The sequence below is a fragment of the Salvelinus namaycush genome, chromosome 37, assembly GCF_016432855.1.
Source record: "Salvelinus namaycush isolate Seneca chromosome 37, SaNama_1.0, whole genome shotgun sequence".
Lineage (NCBI taxonomy): Eukaryota > Metazoa > Chordata > Actinopteri > Salmoniformes > Salmonidae > Salvelinus > Salvelinus namaycush.
Window position 1 is genome coordinate 28,533,053 of NC_052343.1, and position 23,522 is coordinate 28,556,574.

The 23,522-nt window shown below is 42.2% G+C and overlaps 2 protein-coding genes across 4 annotated transcripts; both read left to right on the forward strand.

The window, feature by feature from the left end:
* Nucleotides 1-3,424: 3,424 nt before the first annotated feature.
* LOC120030957 (protein asteroid homolog 1-like) lies at nt 3,425-5,849 on the forward strand. Its single transcript, XM_038976462.1, has 4 exons — nt 3,425-4,726; nt 4,823-5,036; nt 5,138-5,309; nt 5,438-5,849. Exons 1-4 carry the CDS (start codon nt 3,425-3,427, stop codon nt 5,847-5,849), a joined length of 2,100 nt encoding a protein of 699 aa, XP_038832390.1.
* A 5,455-nt stretch (nt 5,850-11,304) lies between these two features.
* Nucleotides 11,305-13,238, forward strand: rpp25l (ribonuclease P/MRP 25 subunit-like). Of its 3 annotated transcripts, none has more exons than XM_038977120.1 (2): nt 11,305-11,553; nt 12,213-13,238. In XM_038977120.1, exon 2 carries the CDS (start codon nt 12,229-12,231, stop codon nt 12,940-12,942), a length of 714 nt encoding a protein of 237 aa, XP_038833048.1. In that variant the 5' UTR covers nt 11,305-11,553; nt 12,213-12,228; the 3' UTR covers nt 12,943-13,238. The 3 variants fall into 3 exon arrangements, with proteins under 3 accessions (XP_038833048.1, XP_038833050.1, XP_038833051.1); XM_038977122.1 differs by lacking the exon at nt 11,305-11,553 and adding an exon at nt 11,559-11,637; XM_038977123.1 differs by lacking the exon at nt 11,305-11,553 and adding an exon at nt 11,644-11,893.
* The last annotated feature ends 10,284 nt before the right edge of the window (nt 13,239-23,522 follow it).

Consider the following 23,522-nt stretch of genomic DNA (forward strand, 5'->3'; position numbering starts at 1 on the left):
AATACATCAAAATAAAGCTTAACTTGTTGTTAATCCAATCGCAGTGTCAGATTTCAAAAAGGCTTTGCGGTGAAAGCAAACCATGCGATTATCTGAGGACAGCGCTCAGCACACAAAACATTACAAACAGTTAGCAGCCAAGTAGATTAGTCACGAAAGTCAGAAATAGCAATAAAATTAATCACTTACTGTAGTAACCTGGTATATTTATGTTTACCAATAGATGGCAGTATTGACTCAAGACGGGGGTTTGCTTCCCGCTATCCGTAGCTATTTCCTATGTCTGCCTATATAACTATGATTAAGAAAGCTTCAGGTAGCTTAAGCCAGGTGCATTAGAGAATGTAATTCTAAGTTACAATTAAATACTAAACCGTACTTAAGTCTCATGAGTCATAACTCTAAGAAGCATTTAAGGATACTACACTTACCTTTGATCTTCGTATGGTTGCACTCACAAGACTCCCAGTTACACAATAAATGTTTGTTTTGTTCGATAAAGTCCCTCTTTATATCCAAAAACCTCCATTTTGTTAGCGCGTTTTGTTCAGTAATGCAATGGCTCAAATGTGGTCACAAGAGGCAGACAAGAATTCCAAATAGTATCCTAAACGTTCGTAGAAACATGTCAAACGATGTTTATAATCAAGCCTCAGGTTGTTTTTAGCCTAAATAATCGATAATAGTTCATCCGGGCATTTGCGTCGTCAATATAAAAGAAAAACAACGAAAGGCGCGCTCTCGGGATTGCGCACCAAACAGGTTGGGGACTTTCCACTGGCCTCTCATTGAAAATGCTAATTTTCCCTCATTCTTCAGAATAAAGGCCTGAAACAATGTCTAAAGACTGTTCACAGCTAGTGGAAGCCATAGGGAACGGAATCTGAGTCCTATCCCTTTAAATGGTGGATAGGCTTTCAATGGAAAAACACTCATTTCAAAATAATAGCACTTCCTGGATTGACTTTCCTCAGGTTTTCGCCCGGCATTTAAGTTATGTTATACTCACAGACATTATTTTAACAGTTTTTAAAACTATAGAGTGTTTTCTATCCAAATCCACCAATTATATGCATATCCTAGCTTCTGGGCCTGAGTAGCAGGCAGTTTACTTTGGGCACGCTTTTCATTCAAAATTTCGAATGCTGCCCCCTATCCCCAAAAAGTTAAACAAAGCATGTGTGTCCATTTATACCGATGATTCAACCAAAGCTGAACTAGCTGTTATTGGCAGAGAGGTTTGGAACTCTTTCTTATTCGTCTATTAACTAATTTACTGTCTGGTGATGTCACTCCATCACACCAAAAGAGGCTGAAATTCCAGGCGGTCTTTTCAAACACTAAAAGAGCATTATCATCCTTTTTCCAATTTCACAGTATTATTCCAACCTGGAAATATATACAAAACACAGGGAATCTAGTTTTTGACTGAACTGGGACTTTAATAGAACCAAAGTCTCATGGGGCTTTGGGGACTTAAATGCCGCTTGTTCCCTATGACGATTTCTAAGTATTTTAGTGTCTCTCTGGGTAGAAATGTGAACTGTTATTCTTACACAATCTTTCTCTATATTATTTATCCTTTAATTATTGTCTCTGTGCTGAGCTATTTTAGGCTGTTCTGTAGCACTAGCCCCAAGTCAAATGATGCTGCCTTATCACAGGTCATTATAGCAGGATTGGGGCCAATTCCATTTCAATTCATTCAGGAAGTAAATTCCAATTCACAATTTATTCTCATTGAAAAGCATTGAGAACATTGTTAATTGGAATGGGAATTTCAGTTGACTTCCTGGATTTCCTGAATTGAAATTAAATTGAGCACAACCCTGATATATAGTGTTTTTTATTTTAATTTTATTTCACCTTTATTTAACCAGGTAGGCCAGTTGAGAACAAGTTCTCATTTACATTTACGACCTGGCCAAGATAAAGCAAAGCAGTGCGACAGAAACAACAACACAGAATTACATGGAATAAACAAGCTTACAGTCAATAACACAATACATAATCATTACAGGATCACACTTACCTGCTGTCAGAGTGGCACCTGCTGATCTGAGAATGTTAAGAGAAAAGTATGTAATATTGTTAATATTAAATTGATTATATTGCCACTTCAACTGTAGTGGTCCAAATTGGCAATGAGATACAGAGTACGTATGTCCTATAACTTTAAATGTAGCGGTCCAATAATACATTGGTGTATGGTTACTTTAATAATGCATATTCCAGTTATCATTCTTAACAAAGCTTCATGGTGAAATGACTCATTTGCTGTAGCTATAACCCTCGGTACACATCGCATGCCATCCCAATGGACAGCAGTACATTCCACTGTGCAGTATCAGCCATAAGCCTATCAAATTCAAGAATCAGCCAGCATAGTGTCTCTTGCTGATCTGTGTTTTTAAACAGATGATTTAGGTGCCATGCAAGCCTAGATACAATGTATTGTAATGACAAAGCGTTGTATGCTTGTAAGAATGATGCACAAAATGATCAATACAAATGATTGTGCTATTTAAGCCGACTTCACCGTTTGTACTGATGACTGAGTAATGTTTCAACGGTTTTAGACTCATCGTTTAGGTTGGACTGCTTTACCAATGAAAATGGTTGGCTACTGGCAGCTCAATGCAGTGTGAAGAAAACAAGCTGAGCCACAGTTTTAATTGTTTTACAGGACAATATTATTGTCACGTGTTTTTGTTTTGTGTATCAGAGGAATTATTTTGGGGCTGTTATTATCAAGGATATTCAATTGTTATTATTTTGTTTTTTGTCACTGAAAACATCATTGATGTGTCCCATGAAACTTGAAATAAATGTATCATCATTCATTCTGTTCCAGTTCTTAATATTGTTCTATAGAAACGGTTATTTTACACAAAATGTAGCCGTTTTATTGTCCATAGTGTTTTCTGCTTTAGTTAAGCTTTAAGTGAGCATATGGAGCGTACTATTGGTAATAACAAGCAATGTCCTTCCTTATTTCCTTTAGGGGGTAGTTTATGAAGTGTGAAGCAGTCCATTTTAGCGAGTGTATTCTTCATTAGATAATGGTTAATCATTGTCCGATTTCTTATCAGATTTTTTATAGAACTTTAGAACTTTTATACACTGTATGTAAGGCTTTTATGTTCCTCATCACATCTAATAGGATCACATCTCATCAGCATACAGTCATAGTTACTGGTAGGATTGTAGTTCCCCTTGATTCAATTGGCTATGTTGTTTTGGCTATTTAAAGTCCCATGAACTATTACATGCCTTCTGTGACAAGAGACAATATGGGAGTGACAGATATGAGGTAAGGAAAGTGAAACTCATTCATTGTAATGATGCTAGCCTCACTCAGTCAGTCCCATGACTTCTGAAACTCTTCACTAAGAAAGACATCACATCCCAGACAGAGCACACCATGGGCGTCCAGGGATTGACCAGCTTCATGGAGGAGAATGGAAACATTTTAAAAGATGTTCACCTCAGAAACAGCAAGCTGATCATAGATGGTAGTAATCTGTTCAATTTGCTTTATTTTGACTCAGGTTTGGATCAGAGTCATGGAGGGGATTATGATGCTTTTGAGGACCAGGTCTGCAAGTTCTTTAAGGCTCTGAGAGACTGCGACATTGACCCTTTTGTGATTGTAGATGGGGGCTCCGACTACACCGACAAGAAGTTTGAAACAAAAAAAACCCGAGCTCAATCAAGGATCAACAGTGCGAAAAGCTTGTCCATGGGGCTTCATGGGAGCGGTGGTGTACTACCAACCCTCATCAAACATGTCTTCAAACAGGTCCTCTCCAGCCTGAAGGTGCCGTTCGCACAGTGCATTTGTGAGGCAGACCAAGATATAGCCTCCCTGGCTCAAAGTTGGAACTGTCCAGTGCTGTCCAATGACAGTGACTTTTATATCTTTGACATCCAGGCAGGATTTCTGCCCACATCCCATTTTCACTGGCAGAAAGTGTCTGTGCACCGCGGGAGCTCTATAAGATACATTCCCTGCAAGCAGTACACCACAACAAGCTTCTGCCGACACTTCAACATCAACAGACAGGTTCTCCCAGTCTTCGCTGCCATGTTAGGAAATGACTACGTCAAGTTGCATAACATGGGTGTTTCCCTCAGGTGGGAAGAATACTCATCAATTGTTGGAAGGTTTGCCCGCTTCGACGGCTTGCTGAATTGGCTGACCCACTTCCAGGGGCAGGAGGAGGCCTTGGACTCCGTGCTCAGGCTCATCAGTCATAGTAACAACAGACAGAAAACGGATGCTGCCCTCCAGGGCCTCTCCCTGGGCATAGAAGAGTACCATCTTCCCCCTAGTTGCCTGGAGCGGTTCTTCAATGATGGAGTGGGACCAGGCCTCGGCCGTCTCCCAGAGCCTCTGAGGGTCCTTCCAGACTGGACCCTGCTGCCGTTGATGAAAGGTAGACTTCCCTCCTGCATGGTAGACGTGCTGCTGCTGGGGAGGGTGATGCACGGTGCCCAGGTGGAAGATCCCCGCTTGCCATGTGGGAACAACACCTCTCGACCAGTACGACAGGTACTCTACGGGCTGCTGCTGAGTGGGAGGAGAGCAGGTCACAGCAGTCAGAGACCCCCAGTGGATGACGTGGAGGAGTATTACAGGGAAGGCAAGAACCTGACCAGCAGCATGGTTGAAGCCGTCCTGCCCAGTGCTGCAGAACAGATGCAGCTAGACACTCTGCATCAGGTATGTTTTACATGTGCATGATATAGTATACTGAATATTCAAATATACTACTGTTGATTCTCAAATTGATTCACATTCTCTTGCTGTGTTCCTTAGGCTCCAATGTCAGTGCAGCTTAAGGTGTTTTTGGAGACCCTTGGTGTGTCCCAGTCCACTTTGAGCGGTGTCCCGCCTCATCTGCGTCTTCCTGTAGCTGTCACCTGCTACTGGCTGAGGCACGCCCATCCCCCTCCAGAACTGCCTGTCCTGCAGGCCCTGCTACTAGGATTGGTGTATGGAGAGCTCTGCAGACAGAGAAAGAGCCAAAGAGGTATGACCCAGAGCATGAACGAGAAAACACACCATTTAGAACTGATGAATATTGAACTGTGTGAAGTGCAGCCACTGACTCCTCCCTTTTTTGTGTAACAGGGTTTATGGAGGGGCCAGTGTTGGAGAGGCTGAGAGGGCTGATTCAGAGAGGTAGAAGGAGCCTAGACCTGGGTGTGGCCCACACCTACAGCCAGTGGCAGTGCTGCCTGAAAGAAAGCCTTCACCTCAACCAACTGCTGTGCCTCCCTCTAGCTGAGCCTCAGTGTGCCTGGTAAGGTGTCCCTTCCTAAATCAACCCTTGCCCCTAAACTTAGAGCAGTGTTATTCATTCACATTGTATTGTAGACCAGCAGAAACAGAGCTAATTCAACCATCTTTTGTTTCCCGGGTGGTGTCTAGGCTGTACAAGGGCACTCTGGTGCACCAGCTTGTGACCAAACTGAGAGGGGGGTTAACCCCGGATTCTCTCCTGATGGGAGGCCCTTGCTCTGGGCAGCTGTATAGGGCCATGCGGGGAGCCATACTCAACTCCCATGATGCTGCTGTCATCCCCTTGGTGTCTGGGCAGCAGAGGGCCACACCTCCATCCTTGACACAGCCACTGGACGACCTGACGGCCCATCTACACATTCTGGCTCTGGAAGAAGATGATGATGATGATGGTGCTGGAGGTGGGAGCAAGGCCAAGCCAGAGGACGATCTGGGTTGGACTTTAGTCTCAGTGCGGACTCGGCACAAGAGCAAGGACAGATTCAACCGAGCTAGGAATCCAGAATTCTCTCGGAAGCAGGGGCGGATCGGCTGGGAATAGAGAGGGACCATTATATAACTGTTTAGTTATAGAGACTTTCTGCTCAACTCTTTAATCTTTCTATTGTTCTTATGTGTATCTGTTATGACTTAATTGACATTGTTTTTAGCATGAACTACAATAGAAGTTATGATAAGTTTGACTTAGTTTTATTTGTGTTTTCTTTCTTTGCTGTCTGCTGTAAAGAGTATTTTGGTCTTTGAAAATAGCTCTATAAATCCCATGTATTGTTACTGTTACATTACTGCTGCTCTGGAAATATTTGATCATCAAAATGAAAAATAACATTTAAACCAGCTGTTCTTGAGAATGATTGTATAACGGCTCTCGTTTGTAGAAGGAAGAGTGGACTAAGGCGCAGCGTTGTAGGCGTACATCGTATTTTTATTGATGACACCAAAACAAAATAACGACAAATAATGAACGCGAACAGTTCTGTCAGGCACAGACACTAAACAGAAAACAGAAAAGATCCCACAAAACCCAAAGGGAAAATGACAAATTATATATGATCCCCAATCAGAGACAACGATAGACAGCTGCCTCTGATTGGGATCCACACTCGGCCAAAAACAAAGAAATAGAAAACATAGACTTTCCCACCCGAGTCACACCCTGACCTAACCAAACATAGAGAATAATAAGGATCTCTAAGGTCAGGGCGTGACAGATTGGGTATACACACTAAAGTCTATCTGCTTTGGCAGTATATTTTATATGAAATTCTTAAACTGAACAAATCTTAGATAGTAATTTTTACATCTCTGAGCAAAAATGCGTTACTTCATTGACGCTGAAAACGTATGAAACCTAAAATAATTATAAAACATGTACAGTACCATTTAAAAGTTTGGACACACCTACTCATGCAATGTTTTTATTTTATTTTGTTTTTAAATTTTCTACATTGTAGAATAGTGAAGACATCAAAACTATAAAATAACACATATGGAATCATGTAGTAACCAAAAAAAGTTTTAAACACATCAAAATATAATTTATATTTTAGATTCTTCAAAGTAGCCACCCTTTGCCTTGAAGACAGCTGCACACTCTGGAGAAAAGACTGACTGCATCACTTCTTGTTTTTATAAGAAACATTAATGTTTTGGAAATTCCAAATTGTTTGCACAGTCAACTTACACACAGCACTGACACACACACACTTACCCCACCAGACATGCCACCAGCAACACTTAATGGCACAACGCCTCTCCCCCATGTGACCTACTTGTTGTGTGTATGTACTGACATGTGTAATGTGCACACACACACTGTTAATGTTTTTAAATGCTTGTAAACTGTAAAGTATTTTGTCTGTAATGTATTTTTCGTTATGTGTCAGACCCCTGTAAGATTAGCTGTCGACATTGACGGGGCAGCAGGTAGCCTAGTGGTTAGAGTGTTGGGCCAGTTACCGAAAGATTGCTGGATTGAATCCCCGAGCTGACAAGGTAAAAACGTATCGTTCTGCCCCTGAACGAGGCAGTTAACCCACTGTTTAATGGTAGGGTGTCATTGTAAATAAGAATTTGTTCTCAACTGACTTGCCTAGTTAAATAAAGGTTACTTTTTTTTTTTAAATACAAAAAATGTCTTCTGTACTTGTGGTGGCCTTAACTTCATGTTGGTTTGCAATTATAAAATTGACAAAGTTCCAGTGAAATTATCTGCTTTTCATCGGCATGTTTTCTTGTCGACGTCCTTAATTTATAAGCATAATTTTTCTCCACACATATATTATATTGGGACATATTGTATAAAAATACTTCTTTTTTTTCAGAATATTGGTTCCCGAAATAATATCCTATTTGTGAGCCAACTTGTAAATGCAGAGTTTTTTAAAACTTAATTATAAGTGTAACGGATGTGAAATGGCTAGCTAGTTAGCGGGTACGCGCTAATAGCGTTTCAATCAGTTACGTCATTCGCTTTGAGACCCTGAAGTAGGGTTTCCCCTTGCTCTGCAAGGGCCGCGGCTTTTGTGGAGCGATGGGTAACGATGCTTCGTGGGTGTCAGTTGTTGATGTGTGCAGAGGGTCCCTGGTTCGCGCCCGTGTCGGGGCGAGGGGACGGTCTAAAGTTATACTGTTACATTGATGCTGTTGACCCGGATCACTGGTTGCTGCGGAAAAGGAGGAGGTTGAAAGGGGGGTGAGTGAGTGTAGGATGTGAAATGGCTAGCTAGTTAGCGGGTACGCGCTAATAGCGTTTCAATCAGTTACGTCACATGCTCTGAAACCTAGAAGTAGTGGTTCCCCTTGCTCTGCAAGGGCCGCGGCTTTTGTGGAGCGATGGGTAACGATGCTTCGTGGGCTGTTGGGTTGTTGATGTGTGCAGAGGGTCCCTGGTTCGCGCCCGTGTCGGGGCGAGGGGACGGTCTAAAGTTATACTGTTACATAAGGAATTCTTATCACTTTACAAGATCCCTGTAACACCTAAAGATTTTGCAATTGTTTTAGATGCCATTCCCTCAGGTGTTGCTTTATTATTCAGGAAAGTGTCAAGACCTGACCTTCAGAACCTACCTTCCGTTGACCCTGTTGACTCATCAGTAGGAAATAGTTTTATTTTAGTCCATTCAACAACAATAGAGCTATAAGAGCCTTGTTTCAACAGGATGTTGTATCTATACCTTTTACCTCATGCCTTATTGGAATGGTTTTATTGATAATGTCTGTTGGAAAAAAGTTTGGACGTTACCACACACGTACCTACTTATTAACAAAATTATGGAAGTTTAATTTAAAATTATTCATAAGTATTATCCTGCCAACCACTATATGAAGAAGTTAAAAAATAACATAAATTAAAATTGTACGTTTTGTAATGACCACTCACAAACAGTGTTGCATCTTTGTTTGGCATTGTATTCATGTAAGGAATCTGTGGCAAGACATCAGTAGATTAATCATTTTACACATTTATGAAGATTTTACACTATTATTGAGTGCTGCTTGGATTATTTACTTATGATACAAATAAGTTGAAATAATTTTATGTAATTCATTTCATTTTTCTTTTGGCCAAATTTCCTATTCAGAAATGTAAATTTACAAACAAAACACCACATTTTATTACCTTGCAAAAAGAAATTGAACTATATTTTAAGACAATGAAATACTCTGCCAACAAAAAAGCTGTTAAAATGATAAATGTGTGTATGTCCTTGTGTAATGTGATATTGTACCCCCTAGCCCCGCCCCTAGCCCCGCCCCTAGCCCAAATGTCCTTTGTATATTCTTTATATGTACTTGTCTTCCCCATCGACTTTTTGTATTGATTTGTTGTTAATATATATCGAAGGAGTGCCTGCATATGCGCAGTTCGGCGCCAGACGAGCTTCTTTTCAATCTATGGTATAATGGCGTTCGCAACAATCGGATGTGCATTCTGCCATCTACTGTGCGGGAGGATAATAAGGATCCCCAAAATATTTTTTGGGGGGTAAAAATAAATAAAATATCATACAAACTATCAACAACAAAAAATACTGCACAAAAACAACCTGCTTTTCTGTAAAAACTCATTCTAATCAGGTCCCTACACAGGCTCAGATTACCAATTTTTTTGTATTACATTCATACAGAATTTCTATAAGAATATAAATGTGAGAACACTACTGGTCAAAAGTTTAAGAACACCTACTCATTCAAGGGTTTTTCTTTATTTTTACTATTTTCTACATTATATAATTAAAGTGAAGACATCAAAACTATGAACTAACACATATGGAATCATGTATTAACCAAAAAGTGTTAAACATATCAAAATATATTTTAGATTCTTCAAAGTAGCCACCCTTTGCCTTGAAGACAGCTTTGCACACTCTTGGCATTCTCTCAACCAGCTTCATGAGGTAGTCACCTGGAATGCATTTCAATTAACAGGTGTGCCTTCTTAAAAGTTAATTTGTTGAATTTCTTTCCTTTTTAATGTGTTTGAGCCAATCAGTTGTGTTGTGACAAGGTAGGGGTGATATACAGAAGATGGCCCTATTTGGTAAAAGACCCCTAATTTGGCAGCAGCTACTCTTCAAATCAAATCAAATTGTATTTGTCACATGTACCGAATACAACAGGTGTACAGTGAAATGCTTACTTACAAGTCCTTAACCAACAATGCAGTTAAGAAAAATACCTAAAAAATTAAGAAATAAAAGTTACAAATAATTAAAGAGCAGCAGTAAAATAACAATAGCGAGTCAATGTGTACAGTACAGAGTCAATGTGCAGGGGCACCGGTTAGTCAAGGTAATTCAGGTAATATGTACATGTAGGTAGAGTTATTGAAGTGACTATGCATAGATAATAACAGAGTAGCAGTGTAACCGGTGTGAAATGGTTAGCTAGTTAGCGGGGTGCGCGCTAATAGCGTTTCAATTGGTGACTTCACTCGCTCTGAGACCTTGAAGTAGTTGTTCCCCTTGCTCTGCAAGGGCCGCGGCTTTTGTGGAGCGATGGGTAACGATGCTTCGTGGGTGTCAGTTGTCGATGTGTGCAGAGGGTCCCTGGTTCGAGGCAAGGTACGGAAAGCTATACTGTTACAGCAGCAGCGTAAAAGACGGGGGGGTGCAATACAAATAGACTAGGGTAGCCATTTGATTAGATGTTCAGGAGTCTTATGGCTTGGGGGAAGAAGCTGTTTAGAAGATTCTTAGACCTAGACTTGGCGCTCCAGTACCACTTGCCGTGCGATAGCAGAGAGAACAGTCTATGACTAGGGTGGCTGGAGTCTTTGACAATTTTTAGGGCCTTCCTCTGACACCACCTGGTATAGAGGTCCTGGATGGCAGGAAGCTTAGCCCCGGTGATGTACTGGGCCTTACGCACTACCCTCTGTAGTGCCTTGCGGTCGGAGACCGAGCAGTTGCCATACCAGGCAGTGAAGCAACCAGGCAGTGATGCAACCAGTCAGGATGCTCTCGATGGTGCAGCTGTACCTTTTGAGGATCTGAGGACCCATGCCAAATCTTTTCAGTCTCCTGAGGGGGAATAGGCTTTGTCGTGCCCTCTTCACGACTGTCTTAGTGTGCTTGGACCATGTTAGTTTGTTGGGGATGTGGACGCCAAGGAACTTGAAGTTCTCAACCTGCTCCACTACAGCCCCGTCTTCCTGGGGTCCAGCAAAATTGAGGCAGTTATACAATTTTAAAAACATTACAATACATTCACAAAAGATTTCACAACACATTAAGTGTGTTCCCTCGTGCCCCTACTCCACCACATATCTGCAACACAAAATCCCTAATTGGTAACCTACATTCGAAAACGAAACCTACCAATGTGACGTAGCCTAATGACGCTCTAGCTGAGAAACACAAACGGTGTGTCTGGCACACGTGATCACTTATGGCATCTTTGGCAAGTGTCCCTTATTATTTGCTAACGAAACCTGCTGCAATATAGATAACCCGAGGAAATTGCTCTAGCAAACCACAAAAACATATATTTTCTCTGAGACAACTTATTATACTTCAGACACTTCCACCCTACTAATGTGGTTATGTCAAAGGTGGTTTAGTATGGTTTTAGAAACTCTGTTGTTATTTACAGGCAGTCGTGTTTTAAAAAGTAAAGCGATTGCATATATTTAACTACTACAACTCCCAGAATGTACCAGGGCTCTTTAATGCTTTTTGCAGCAGCGGCGAACGTCATACGATCAGAGCCCTTTGCGACATACGGATGTCCTATGTTTTCGGGTAAGACATAAACTGTTTCTTTGACTGTGTTAAACGGGCTGATAAGAACACACGCGATGCTTACGACTGGGTTTTTGTAAATACGTGAGTTTTATAACGAAGTTAATCTTAATTAGATAGCATATGGCTCTTCATGGCTGACACACCACCTACCTAAAAGTATCTAGTTACAGCCAGAGTTTGCCAAGTAAGGTTAGGCTACATCAACTCTACGGAGTTGAGCGACGTTTTTTAAACGGATCTCAGTTTTTTAAATGAAACTCCGTCTCCTTCGAGTCGCTATGCAGTCGATACTTCATTAAACCCTTATCGTGTACCTATGTTTGTCCTCTGTTGTTGGGTGCGTTTTTTGTTTGCTGAAATCCAAACCTTTTTTATTAAACGGTAATCAAATACAACCACATACTGTTTCCTCATTGTTTTTGCTCTAAAATATTAACTCGGCGCGAATGCACATGTGCCAATTGAATCTCAACGAAACAGTCAGTGGTTGTATTTTATTAAGGAGGTACTTGGCCAGCTACAGCCAGAGTATTTAGCTAGAGAATTAAGGGATATGGCAGCAAGATTATTATGTAAAAGTCTGAGGCTACTGTACGCTAGTTCTAATACCGTGTTGATCAAATATTCTGTACGTGTGTCTCTGTCTGTCTACAAAGATGAGGTACAGGTGACATGGAAAACTACAGTAAGGCGTGGACGGTGGAACAGCCCTGCCCCTGCCCATTCCCTGGCCTCTCCAGCGACACCAATGAGGTTAGAGTGAAGGATGGCAGCAAGATCCGCAATCTCATGCGCTACGCCCTGAGCTGCATGGAGGTCAAGCCCAGGGCGCTGGAAGGCGAGGGGGGGCATCCTAAGAGTGAAGAAGGGGGTAGCACCACCGAGGTCCAGGAAACACCAAGCTCCCAGGCACCGGAAAAGATGCCTAGCCGGCAGATAGTATTCACTGGGACGGGGAAGGGGGTCTCCAAGGCCATCACCTGTGTGGAGATCCTGAAGCGCCGTGTGAAAGGCTTGTACCAGCAGACCAGGCTGCTCTTCAGCACTGTCCTGGAGGTGTGGGAACCCCTGGAGCCCGCGGCAGGCCTGGACAGCCTCAACGTTAGTAGGAACATACCCGCTATCTGGGTACTGCTCTCCAGAGACCCCCTGGATGCCAGCCTGCCTGGATACCAGGCTCCAGGGAACTTTGATGCCCTGTGGGCACAGGCTGCCAAAGAGGATGCAGGGGTGGCTGGTGGACAGAGGCATGGGGGCAGGAGGAAGAGGGGAGGTGGTGGTGGCAGGGGTAAGGGACCAGGAGGCCCTGTCAGACAGACTGGTCGATCCAGAGAGCCAGGAAAAGGCCAGAGTCGTGGTAAGGGGGCGCTGGCAGGGCAGGAATGAGATGTGATCTGTGTGTGGAAGAGGCCTTTGGACCAACCTGTTAACATCACAAGACACTCCCCCATCGGCCGATGAGTGCACAAAATATCAACCTTTCCAACTTTTCCGTTATTGTGTTAGGACTCACTTTTTGGGAGAGAGGATGTGAGGGAGTGCCTAAGTTCATAGGTCAAGCCTGAGAATCTTCTGACTTGGGTGGAAATGTTTTTATGACAGATACTTTTTTTTGTGCTCTTATATTTAAGTTCACTATTTTGTCTCATAAGTAAATAAAGTGTAGCCTGTACATGATTGCACTGGTCATTTTGATGTTTGATTTTTATAGAAAATGTATTATAGCTTGTTCTGCAACTACATGCAGAACAATAATACTTATTATTTTCAAATGAATGTACCGGTAATTAATGAATGTTATTGCTGGAGAAAGGAGTTAATTGAATGTTCTGCTTGAGCTCTCTTGAGAAGCTGAACAACACTGCCATCTTGTGGTGATAATGTAATGATGCCAGAGTTTGAAGGTTAGAGCAGTCTTGAAAATAAACGGGTTCCTTCCCTGTAAAAACATCAGCTGTCAATCACAGACCATTTCTCTAACCTATACGTCTGATTGTGGAGCTATATTTCTTCATAAGCCACAGGGGAATAACCTACATGTAAATGTCAAAATATTGAAAAGTTATATTAAAAGTTAACTCCCTTCCAGAATAAAACCAGAGCATAGCAATCAGTGAATGTGTGCAGTGGGATAAGAGTGGCAGATGTAGGTAACCTAGTCAGTCACTGCCAGCACCTTATCCCTTTATCCTCTTCAGTGGATTCTCTTGAGGGAGCAGCCGCGGTGTGTGGCCTGGCTGGAACAGATGAGGATTAAGGGGTCTTAACTAGGACCTGACTCCATTACAGGAGGTGTGCTCGTCAGAAGGAGAAATACACCGTGGAGGGGAGACTGGGAAGTGACAGGGACAAAAGAAAGGATGAGTGGCGGTGGACGGGCAAGCTCAGGACAGATCCTGGTTCTCTCGTGGTTGGTCGTTGTTCCTTCTCTGTCTCAGGTTCGCCACTCTCTGCCCGTCTTGTGGATCATGCCACAGACAGACAACCTAGGGCGGGGAAACCTTACGGCGTCCGTATTGCCGGCTGTCCAGCTCGCTCTAGACGACCTGAGCAGGCAGCAGACTCTAAGAAACTATGAGATCAATTTTCACTTCATAGATTCAGAGGTAACTTTAGCTGGTGTGTTAGTGGACTGGTGTTTTTGGACCAACAAGCCTCTGTTAGTGGGGTGTACATTTTGTATGTGGAGAACAAGGTTAAAAGTAGTGCATTTTAATGCAAAAAAGCACATGTAAGCTGTTCAGTGCATTTGGAATCATAATGATGATGAATGGAGTGGGACAGTTCACTCTTCGTTTTCTCTTTGTCTTTTAGTGTAATATTGCCAAAGGACTTAAAGCCTTCTATGATGCCATATGCTTTGGGCCAAAATACTTAATGATCTTTGGAGGTGTGTGTCCATCAGTCACATCCGTCATTGCTGAATCACTACAGAGGTGGAGCCTTGTACAGGTATCTTTTTTACATCACACTGTATTGTAGGCACTGAGCAACCATTTTACATCACACTGTATTGTAGGCACCGAGCAACTGTTTTACATCACATTGTATTGTAGGCACTGAGCAACCATTTCACATCACACTATTGTAGGCACCGAGCAACCGTTTTACATCACACTGTATTGTAGGCACCGAGCAACCGTTTTACATCACACTGTATTGTAGGCACCGAGCAACCGTTTTACATCGCACTGTATTGTAGGCACTGAGCAACCATTTTACATCGCACTGTATTGTAGGCACCGAGCAACCATTTTACATCGCACCAAGCAACCATTTTACATCACACTGTATTGAAGGCAATGAGCAACCATTTTACATCACACTGTATTGTAGGCACCGAGCAACCATTTTACATCGCACTGTATTGTAGGCACTGAGCAACCATTTTACATCGCACCAAGCAACCATTTTACATCACACTGTATTGTAGGCACTGAGCAACCATTTTACATCGCACTGTATTGTAGGCACCAAGCAACCATTTTACATCACACTGTATTGTAGGCACCAAGCAACCATTTTACATCGCACTGTATTGTAGGCACCAAGCAACCATTTTACATCACACTGTATTGTAGGCACCAAGCAACCATTTTACATCGCACTGTATTGTAGGCACTGAGCAACCATTTTACATCACACTGTATTGTAGGCACTGAGCAACCATTTTACATCGCACCAAGCAACCATTTTACACCACACTATATTGTAGGCACTGAGCAACCATTTTACATCGCACCAAGCAACCATTTTACACCACACTGTATTGTAGGCACTGAGCAAACATTTTACATCGCACCAAGCAACCGTATTACATCACACTGTATTGTAGGCACCGAGCAACCGTTTTACATCACACTGTATTGTAGGCACCAAGCAACCATTTTACATCACACTGTATTGTAGGCACTGAGCAACCATTTTACATCACACTGTATTGTAGGCACCGAGCAACCGTTTTACATCACTGTATTGTAGGCACTGAGCAACCATTTTACATCACACTGTATTGTAGGCACTGAGCAACCATTTTACATCACACTGTATTGTAAGCACCAAGCAACCGTTTTCCATCACACTGTATTGTAGGCACCAAGCAACCATTTTACATCACACTGTATTGTAGGCACCGAGCAACCGTTTTACATCACACTGTATTGTAGGCACCAAGCAACCATTTTACATCACACTGTATTGTAGGCACTGAGCAACCATTTTACATCACACTGTATTGTAGGCACCGAGCAACCGTTTTACATCACACTGTATTGTAGGCACCGAGCAACCGTTTTACATCACACTGTATTGTAGGCACCAAGCAACCATTTTAGATCACTGTATTGTAGGCACTGAGCAACCATTTTACATCGCACCAAGCAACCATTTTACATCACACTGTATTGTAGGCACCAAGCAACCATTTTACATCACACTGTATTGTAGGCACCAAGCAACCATTTTACATCACACTGTATTGTAAGCACTGAGCAACCATTTTACATCGCACCGAGCAACCATTTTACATCGCACCAAGCAACCATTTTACATCACACTGTATTTTAGGCACTGAGCAACCATTTTACATCACATTGTATTGTAGGCACTGAGCAACCATTTTATATCACACTGTATTGTAGGCACCAAGCAACCATTTTACATCGCACTGTATTGTAGGCACCAAGCAACCATTTTACATCGCACCAAGCAACCATTTTACACCACACTGTATTGTAGGCACCAAGCAACCATTTTACATCACACTGTACTGTAGGCACCAAGCAACCATTTTACATCGCACTGTATTGTAGGCACCAAGCAACCATTTTACATCGCACTGTATTGTAGGCACCAAGCAACCATTTTACATCACACTGTATTGTAGGCACCAAGCAACCATTTTACATCGCACTGTATTGTAGGCACTGAGCAACCATTTTACATCACACTGTATTGTAGGCACCGAGCAACCGTTTTACATCACACTGTATTGTAGGCACCAAGCAACCATTTTACATCGCACTGTATTGTAGGCACCAAGCAACCATTTTACATCACACTGTATTGTAGGCACCAAGCAACCATTTTACATCACACTGTATTGTAGGCACTGAGCAACCATTTTACATCACACTGTATTGTAGGCACTGAGAAACCATTTTACATCGCACCAAGCAACCATTTTACACCACACTATATTGTAGGCACTGAGCAACCATTTTACATCGCACCAAGCAACCGTTTTACATCACACTGTATTGTAGGCACCGAGCAACCGTTTTACATCACACTGTATTGTAGGCACCAAGCAACCATTTTACATCACACTGTATTTTAAGCACTGAGGAACCATTTTACATCACATTATATTGTAGGCACTGAGCAACCATTTTATATCACACTGTATTGTAGGCACCAATTAACCATTTTACATCACACTGTATTGTAGGCACCAAGCAACCATTTTACATCACACTGTATTGTAGGCACCAAGCAACCATTATACATCGCACTGTATTGTAGGCACCAAGCAGCCATTTTACATCGCACCAAGCAACCATTTTACACCACACTGTATTGTAGGCACCAAGCAACCATTTTACATCACACTGTACTGTAGGCACCAAGCAACCATTTTACATCGCACTGTATTGTAGGCACCAAGCAACCATTTTACATCGCACTGTATTGTAGGCACTGAGCAACCGTTTTACATCACACTGTATTGTAGGCACCGAGCAACCATTTTACATCACACTGTATTGTAGGCACCGAGCAACCGTTTTACATCACACTGTATTGTAGGCACCAAGCAACCGTTTTACATCACACTGTATTGTAGGCACCGAGCAACCGTTTTACATCACACTGTATTGTAGGCACCAAGCAACCATTTTACATCACACTGTATTGTAGGCACCAAGCAACCATTTTACATCACACTGTATTGTAGGCACCAAGCAACCATTTTACATCACACTGTATTGTAGGCACCAAGCAACCATTATACATCGCACTGTATTGTAGGCACCGAGCAACCGTTTTACATCACACTGTATTGTAGGCACCAAGCAACCATTTTACATCACACTGTATTGTAGGCACTGAGCAACCATTTTACATCACACTGTATTGTAGGCACCAAGCAACCATTTTAGATCACTGTATTGTAGGCACTGAGCAACCATTTTACATCGCACCAAGCAACCATTTTACATCACACTGTATTGTAGGCACCAAGCAACCATTTTACATCACACTGTATTGTAGGCACCAAGCAACCATTTTACATCACACTGTATTGTAAGCACTGAGCAACCATTTTACATCGCACCGAGCAACCATTTTACATCGCACCAAGCAACCATTTTACATCACACTGTATTTTAGGCACTGAGCAACCATTTTACATCACATTGAATTGTAGGCACTGAGCAACCATTTTATATCACACTGTATTGTAGGCACCAAGCAACCATTTTACACCACACTGTATTGTAGGCACCAAGCAACCATTTTACATCACACTGTACTGTAGGCACCAAGCAACCATTTTACATCGCACTGTATTGTAGGCACCAAGCAACCATTTTACATCGCACTGTATTGTAGGCACTGAGCAACCGTTTTACATCACACTGTATTGTAGGCACCGAGCAACCATTTTACATCACACTGTATTGTAGGCACCGAGCAACCGTTTTACATCACACTGTACTGTAGGCACCGAGCAACCGTTTTACATCACACTGTATTGTAGGCACCAAGCAACCGTTTTACATCACACTGTATTGTAGGCACCGAGCAACCGTTTTACATCACACTGTATTGTAGGCACCAAGCAACCATTTTACATCACACTGTATTGTAGGCACTGAGCAACCATTTTACATCACACTGTATTGTAGGCACCGAGCAACCGTTTTACATCACACTGTATTGTAGGCACCGAGCAACCGTTTTACATCACACTGTATTGTAGGCACCAAGCAACCATTTTAGATCACTGTATTGTAGGCACTGAGCAACCATTTTACATCGCACCAAGCAACCATTTTACATCACACTGTATTGTAGGCACCAAGCAACCATTTTACATCACACTGTATTGTAGGCACCAAGCAACCATTTTACATCACACTGTATTGTAAGCACTGAGCAACCATTTTACATCGCACCGAGCAACCATTTTACATCGCACCAAGCAACCATTTTACATCACACTGTATTTTAGGCACTGAGCAACCATTTTACATCACATTGTATTGTAGGCACTGAGCAACCATTTTATATCACACTGTATTGTAGGCACCAAGCAACCATTTTACATCGCACTGTATTGTAGGCACCAAGCAACCATTTTACATCGCACCAAGCAACCATTTTACACCACACTGTATTGTAGGCACCAAGCAACCATTTTACATCACACTGTACTGTAGGCACCAAGCAACCATTTTACATCGCACTGTATTGTAGGCACCAAGCAACCATTTTACATCGCACTGTATTGTAGGCACCAAGCAACCATTTTACATCGCACTGTATTGTAGGCACCAAGCAACCATTTTACATCGCACTGTATTGTAGGCACTGAGCAACCATTTTACATCACACTGTATTGTAGGCACCGAGCAACCGTTTTACATCACACTGTATTGTAGGCACCAAGCAACCATTTTACATCGCACTGTATTGTAGGCACCAAGCAACCATTTTACATCACACTGTATTGTAGGCACCAAGCAACCATTTTACATCACACTGTATTGTAGGCACTGAGCAACCATTTTACATCACACTGTATTGTAGGCACTGAGAAACCATTTTACATCGCACCAAGCAACCATTTTACACCACACTATATTGTAGGCACTCAGCAACCATTTTACATCGCACCAAGCAACCATTTTACACCACACTGTATTGTAGGCACTGAGCAACCATTTTACATCGCACCAAGCAACCGTTTTACATCACACTGTATTGTAGGCACCGAGCAACCGTTTTACATCACACTGTATTGTAGGCACCAAGCAACCATTTTACATCACACTGTATTTTAAGCACTGAGGAACCATTTTACATCACATTATATTGTAGGCACTGAGCAACCATTTTATATCACACTGTATTGTAGGCACCAATTAACCATTTTACATCACACTGTATTGTAGGCACCAAGCAACCATTTTACATCACACTGTATTGTAGGCACCAAGCAACCATTATACATCGCACTGTATTGTAGGCACCAAGCAGCCATTTTACATCGCACCAAGCAACCATTTTACACCACACTGTATTGTAGGCACCAAGCAACCATTTTACATCACACTGTACTGTAGGCACCAAGCAACCATTTTACATCGCACTGTATTGTAGGCACCAAGCAACCATTTTACATCGCACTGTATTGTAGGCACTGAGCAACCGTTTTACATCACACTGTATTGTAGGCACCGAGCAACCATTTTACATCACACTGTATTGTAGGCACCGAGCAACCGTTTTACATCACACTGTATTGTAGGCACCAAGCAACCGTTTTACATCACACTGTATTGTAGGCACCGAGCAACCGTTTTACATCACACTGTATTGTAGGCACCAAGCAACCATTTTACATCACACTGTATTGTAGGCACCAAGCAACCATTTTACATCACACTGTATTGTAGGCACCAAGCAACCATTTTACATCACACTGTATTGTAGGCACCAAGCAACCATTATACATCGCACTGTATTGTAGGCACCGAGCAACCGTTTTACATCACACTGTATTGTAGGCACCGAGCAACCGTTTTACATCACACTGTATTGTAGGCACCGAGCAACCGTTTTACATCGCACTGTATTGTAGGCACTGAGCAACCATTTTACATCGCACTGTATTGTAGGCACCGAGCAACCATTTTACATCGCACCAAGCAACCATTTTACATCACACTGTATTGAAGGCAATGAGCAACCATTTTACATCACACTGTATTGTAGGCACCGAGCAACCATTTTACATCGCACTGTATTGTAGGCACTGAGCAACCATTTTACATCGCACCAAGCAACCATTTTACATCACACTGTATTGTAGGCACTGAGCAACCATTTTACATCGCACTGTATTGTAGGCACCAAGCAACCATTTTACATCACACTGTATTGTAGGCACCAAGCAACCATTTTACATCGCACTGTATTGTAGGCACCAAGCAACCATTTTACATCACACTGTATTGTAGGCACCAAGCAACCATTTTACATCGCACTGTATTGTAGGCACTGAGCAACCATTTTACATCACACTGTATTGTAGGCACTGAGCAACCATTTTACATCGCACCAAGCAACCATTTTACACCACACTATATTGTAGGCACTGAGCAACCATTTTACATCGCACCAAGCAACCATTTTACACCACACTGTATTGTAGGCACTGAGCAACCATTTTACATCGCACCAAGCAACCGTATTACATCACACTGTATTGTAGGCACCGAGCAACCGTTTTACATCACACTGTATTGTAGGCACCAAGCAACCATTTTACATCACACTGTATTGTAGGCACTGAGCAACCATTTTACATCACACTGTATTGTAGGCACCGAGCAACCGTTTTACATCACTGTATTGTAGGCACTGAGCAACCATTTTACATCACACTGTATTGTAGGCACTGAGCAACCATTTTACATCACACTGTATTGTAAGCACCAAGCAACCGTTTTCCATCACACTGTATTGTAGGCACCAAGCAACCATTTTACATCACACTGTATTGTAGGCACCGAGCAACCGTTTTACATCACACTGTATTGTAGGCACCAAGCAACCATTTTACATCACACTGTATTGTAGGCACTGAGCAACCATTTTACATCACACTGTATTGTAGGCACCGAGCAACCGTTTTACATCACACTGTATTGTAGGCACCGAGCAACCGTTTTACATCACACTGTATTGTAGGCACCAAGCAACCATTTTAGATCACTGTATTGTAGGCACTGAGCAACCATTTTACATCGCACCAAGCAACCATTTTACATCACACTGTATTGTAGGCACCAAGCAACCATTTTACATCACACTGTATTGTAGGCACCAAGCAACCATTTTACATCACACTGTATTGTAAGCACTGAGCAACCATTTTACATCGCACCGAGCAACCATTTTACATCGCACCAAGCAACCATTTTACATCACACTGTATTTTAGGCACTGAGCAACCATTTTACATCACATTGTATTGTAGGCACTGAGCAACCATTTTATATCACACTGTATTGTAGGCACCAAGCAACCATTTTACATCGCACTGTATTGTAGGCACCAAGCAACCATTTTACATCGCACCAAGCAACCATTTTACACCACACTGTATTGTAGGCACCAAGCAACCATTTTACATCACACTGTACTGTAGGCACCAAGCAACCATTTTACATCGCACTGTATTGTAGGCACCAAGCAACCATTTTACATCGCACTGTATTGTAGGCACCAAGCAACCATTTTACATCACACTGTATTGTAGGCACCAAGCAACCATTTTACATCGCACTGTATTGTAGGCACTGAGCAACCATTTTACATCACACTGTATTGTAGGCACCGAGCAACCGTTTTACATCACACTGTATTGTAGGCACCAAGCAACCATTTTACATCGCACTGTATTGTAGGCACCAAGCAACCATTTTACATCACACTGTATTGTAGGCACCAAGCAACCATTTTACATCACACTGTATTGTAGGCACTGAGCAACCATTTTACATCACACTGTATTGTAGGCACTGAGAAACCATTTTACATCGCACCAAGCAACCATTTTACACCACACTATATTGTAGGCACTCAGCAACCATTTTACATCGCACCAAGCAACCATTTTACACCACACTGTATTGTAGGCACTGAGCAACCATTTTACATCGCACCAAGCAACCGTTTTACATCACACTGTATTGTAGGCACCGAGCAACCGTTTTACATCACACTGTATTGTAGGCACCAAGCAACCATTTTACATCACACTGTATTTTAAGCACTGAGGAACCATTTTACATCACATTATATTGTAGGCACTGAGCAACCATTTTATATCACACTGTATTGTAGGCACCAATTAACCATTTTACATCACACTGTATTGTAGGCACCAAGCAACCATTTTACATCACACTGTATTGTAGGCACCAAGCAACCATTATACATCGCACTGTATTGTAGGCACCAAGCAGCCATTTTACATCGCACCAAGCAACCATTTTACACCACACTGTATTGTAGGCACCAAGCAACCATTTTACATCACACTGTACTGTAGGCACCAAGCAACCATTTTACATCGCACTGTATTGTAGGCACCAAGCAACCATTTTACATCGCACTGTATTGTAGGCACTGAGCAACCGTTTTACATCACACTGTATTGTAGGCACCGAGCAACCATTTTACATCACACTGTATTGTAGGCACCGAGCAACCGTTTTACATCACACTGTATTGTAGGCACCAAGCAACCGTTTTACATCACACTGTATTGTAGGCACCGAGCAACCGTTTTACATCACACTGTATTGTAGGCACCAAGCAACCATTTTACATCACACTGTATTGTAGGCACCAAGCAACCATTTTACATCACACTGTATTGTAGGCACCAAGCAACCATTTTACATCACACTGTATTGTAGGCACCAAGCAACCATTATACATCGCACTGTATTGTAGGCACCGAGCAACCGTTTTACATCACACTGTATTGTAGGCACCAAGCAACCATTTTACATCACACTGTATTGTAGGCACTGAGCAACCATTTTACATCACACTGTATTGTAGGCACCAAGCAACCATTTTAGATCACTGTATTGTAGGCACTGAGCAACCATTTTACATCGCACCAAGCAACCATTTTACATCACACTGTATTGTAGGCACCAAGC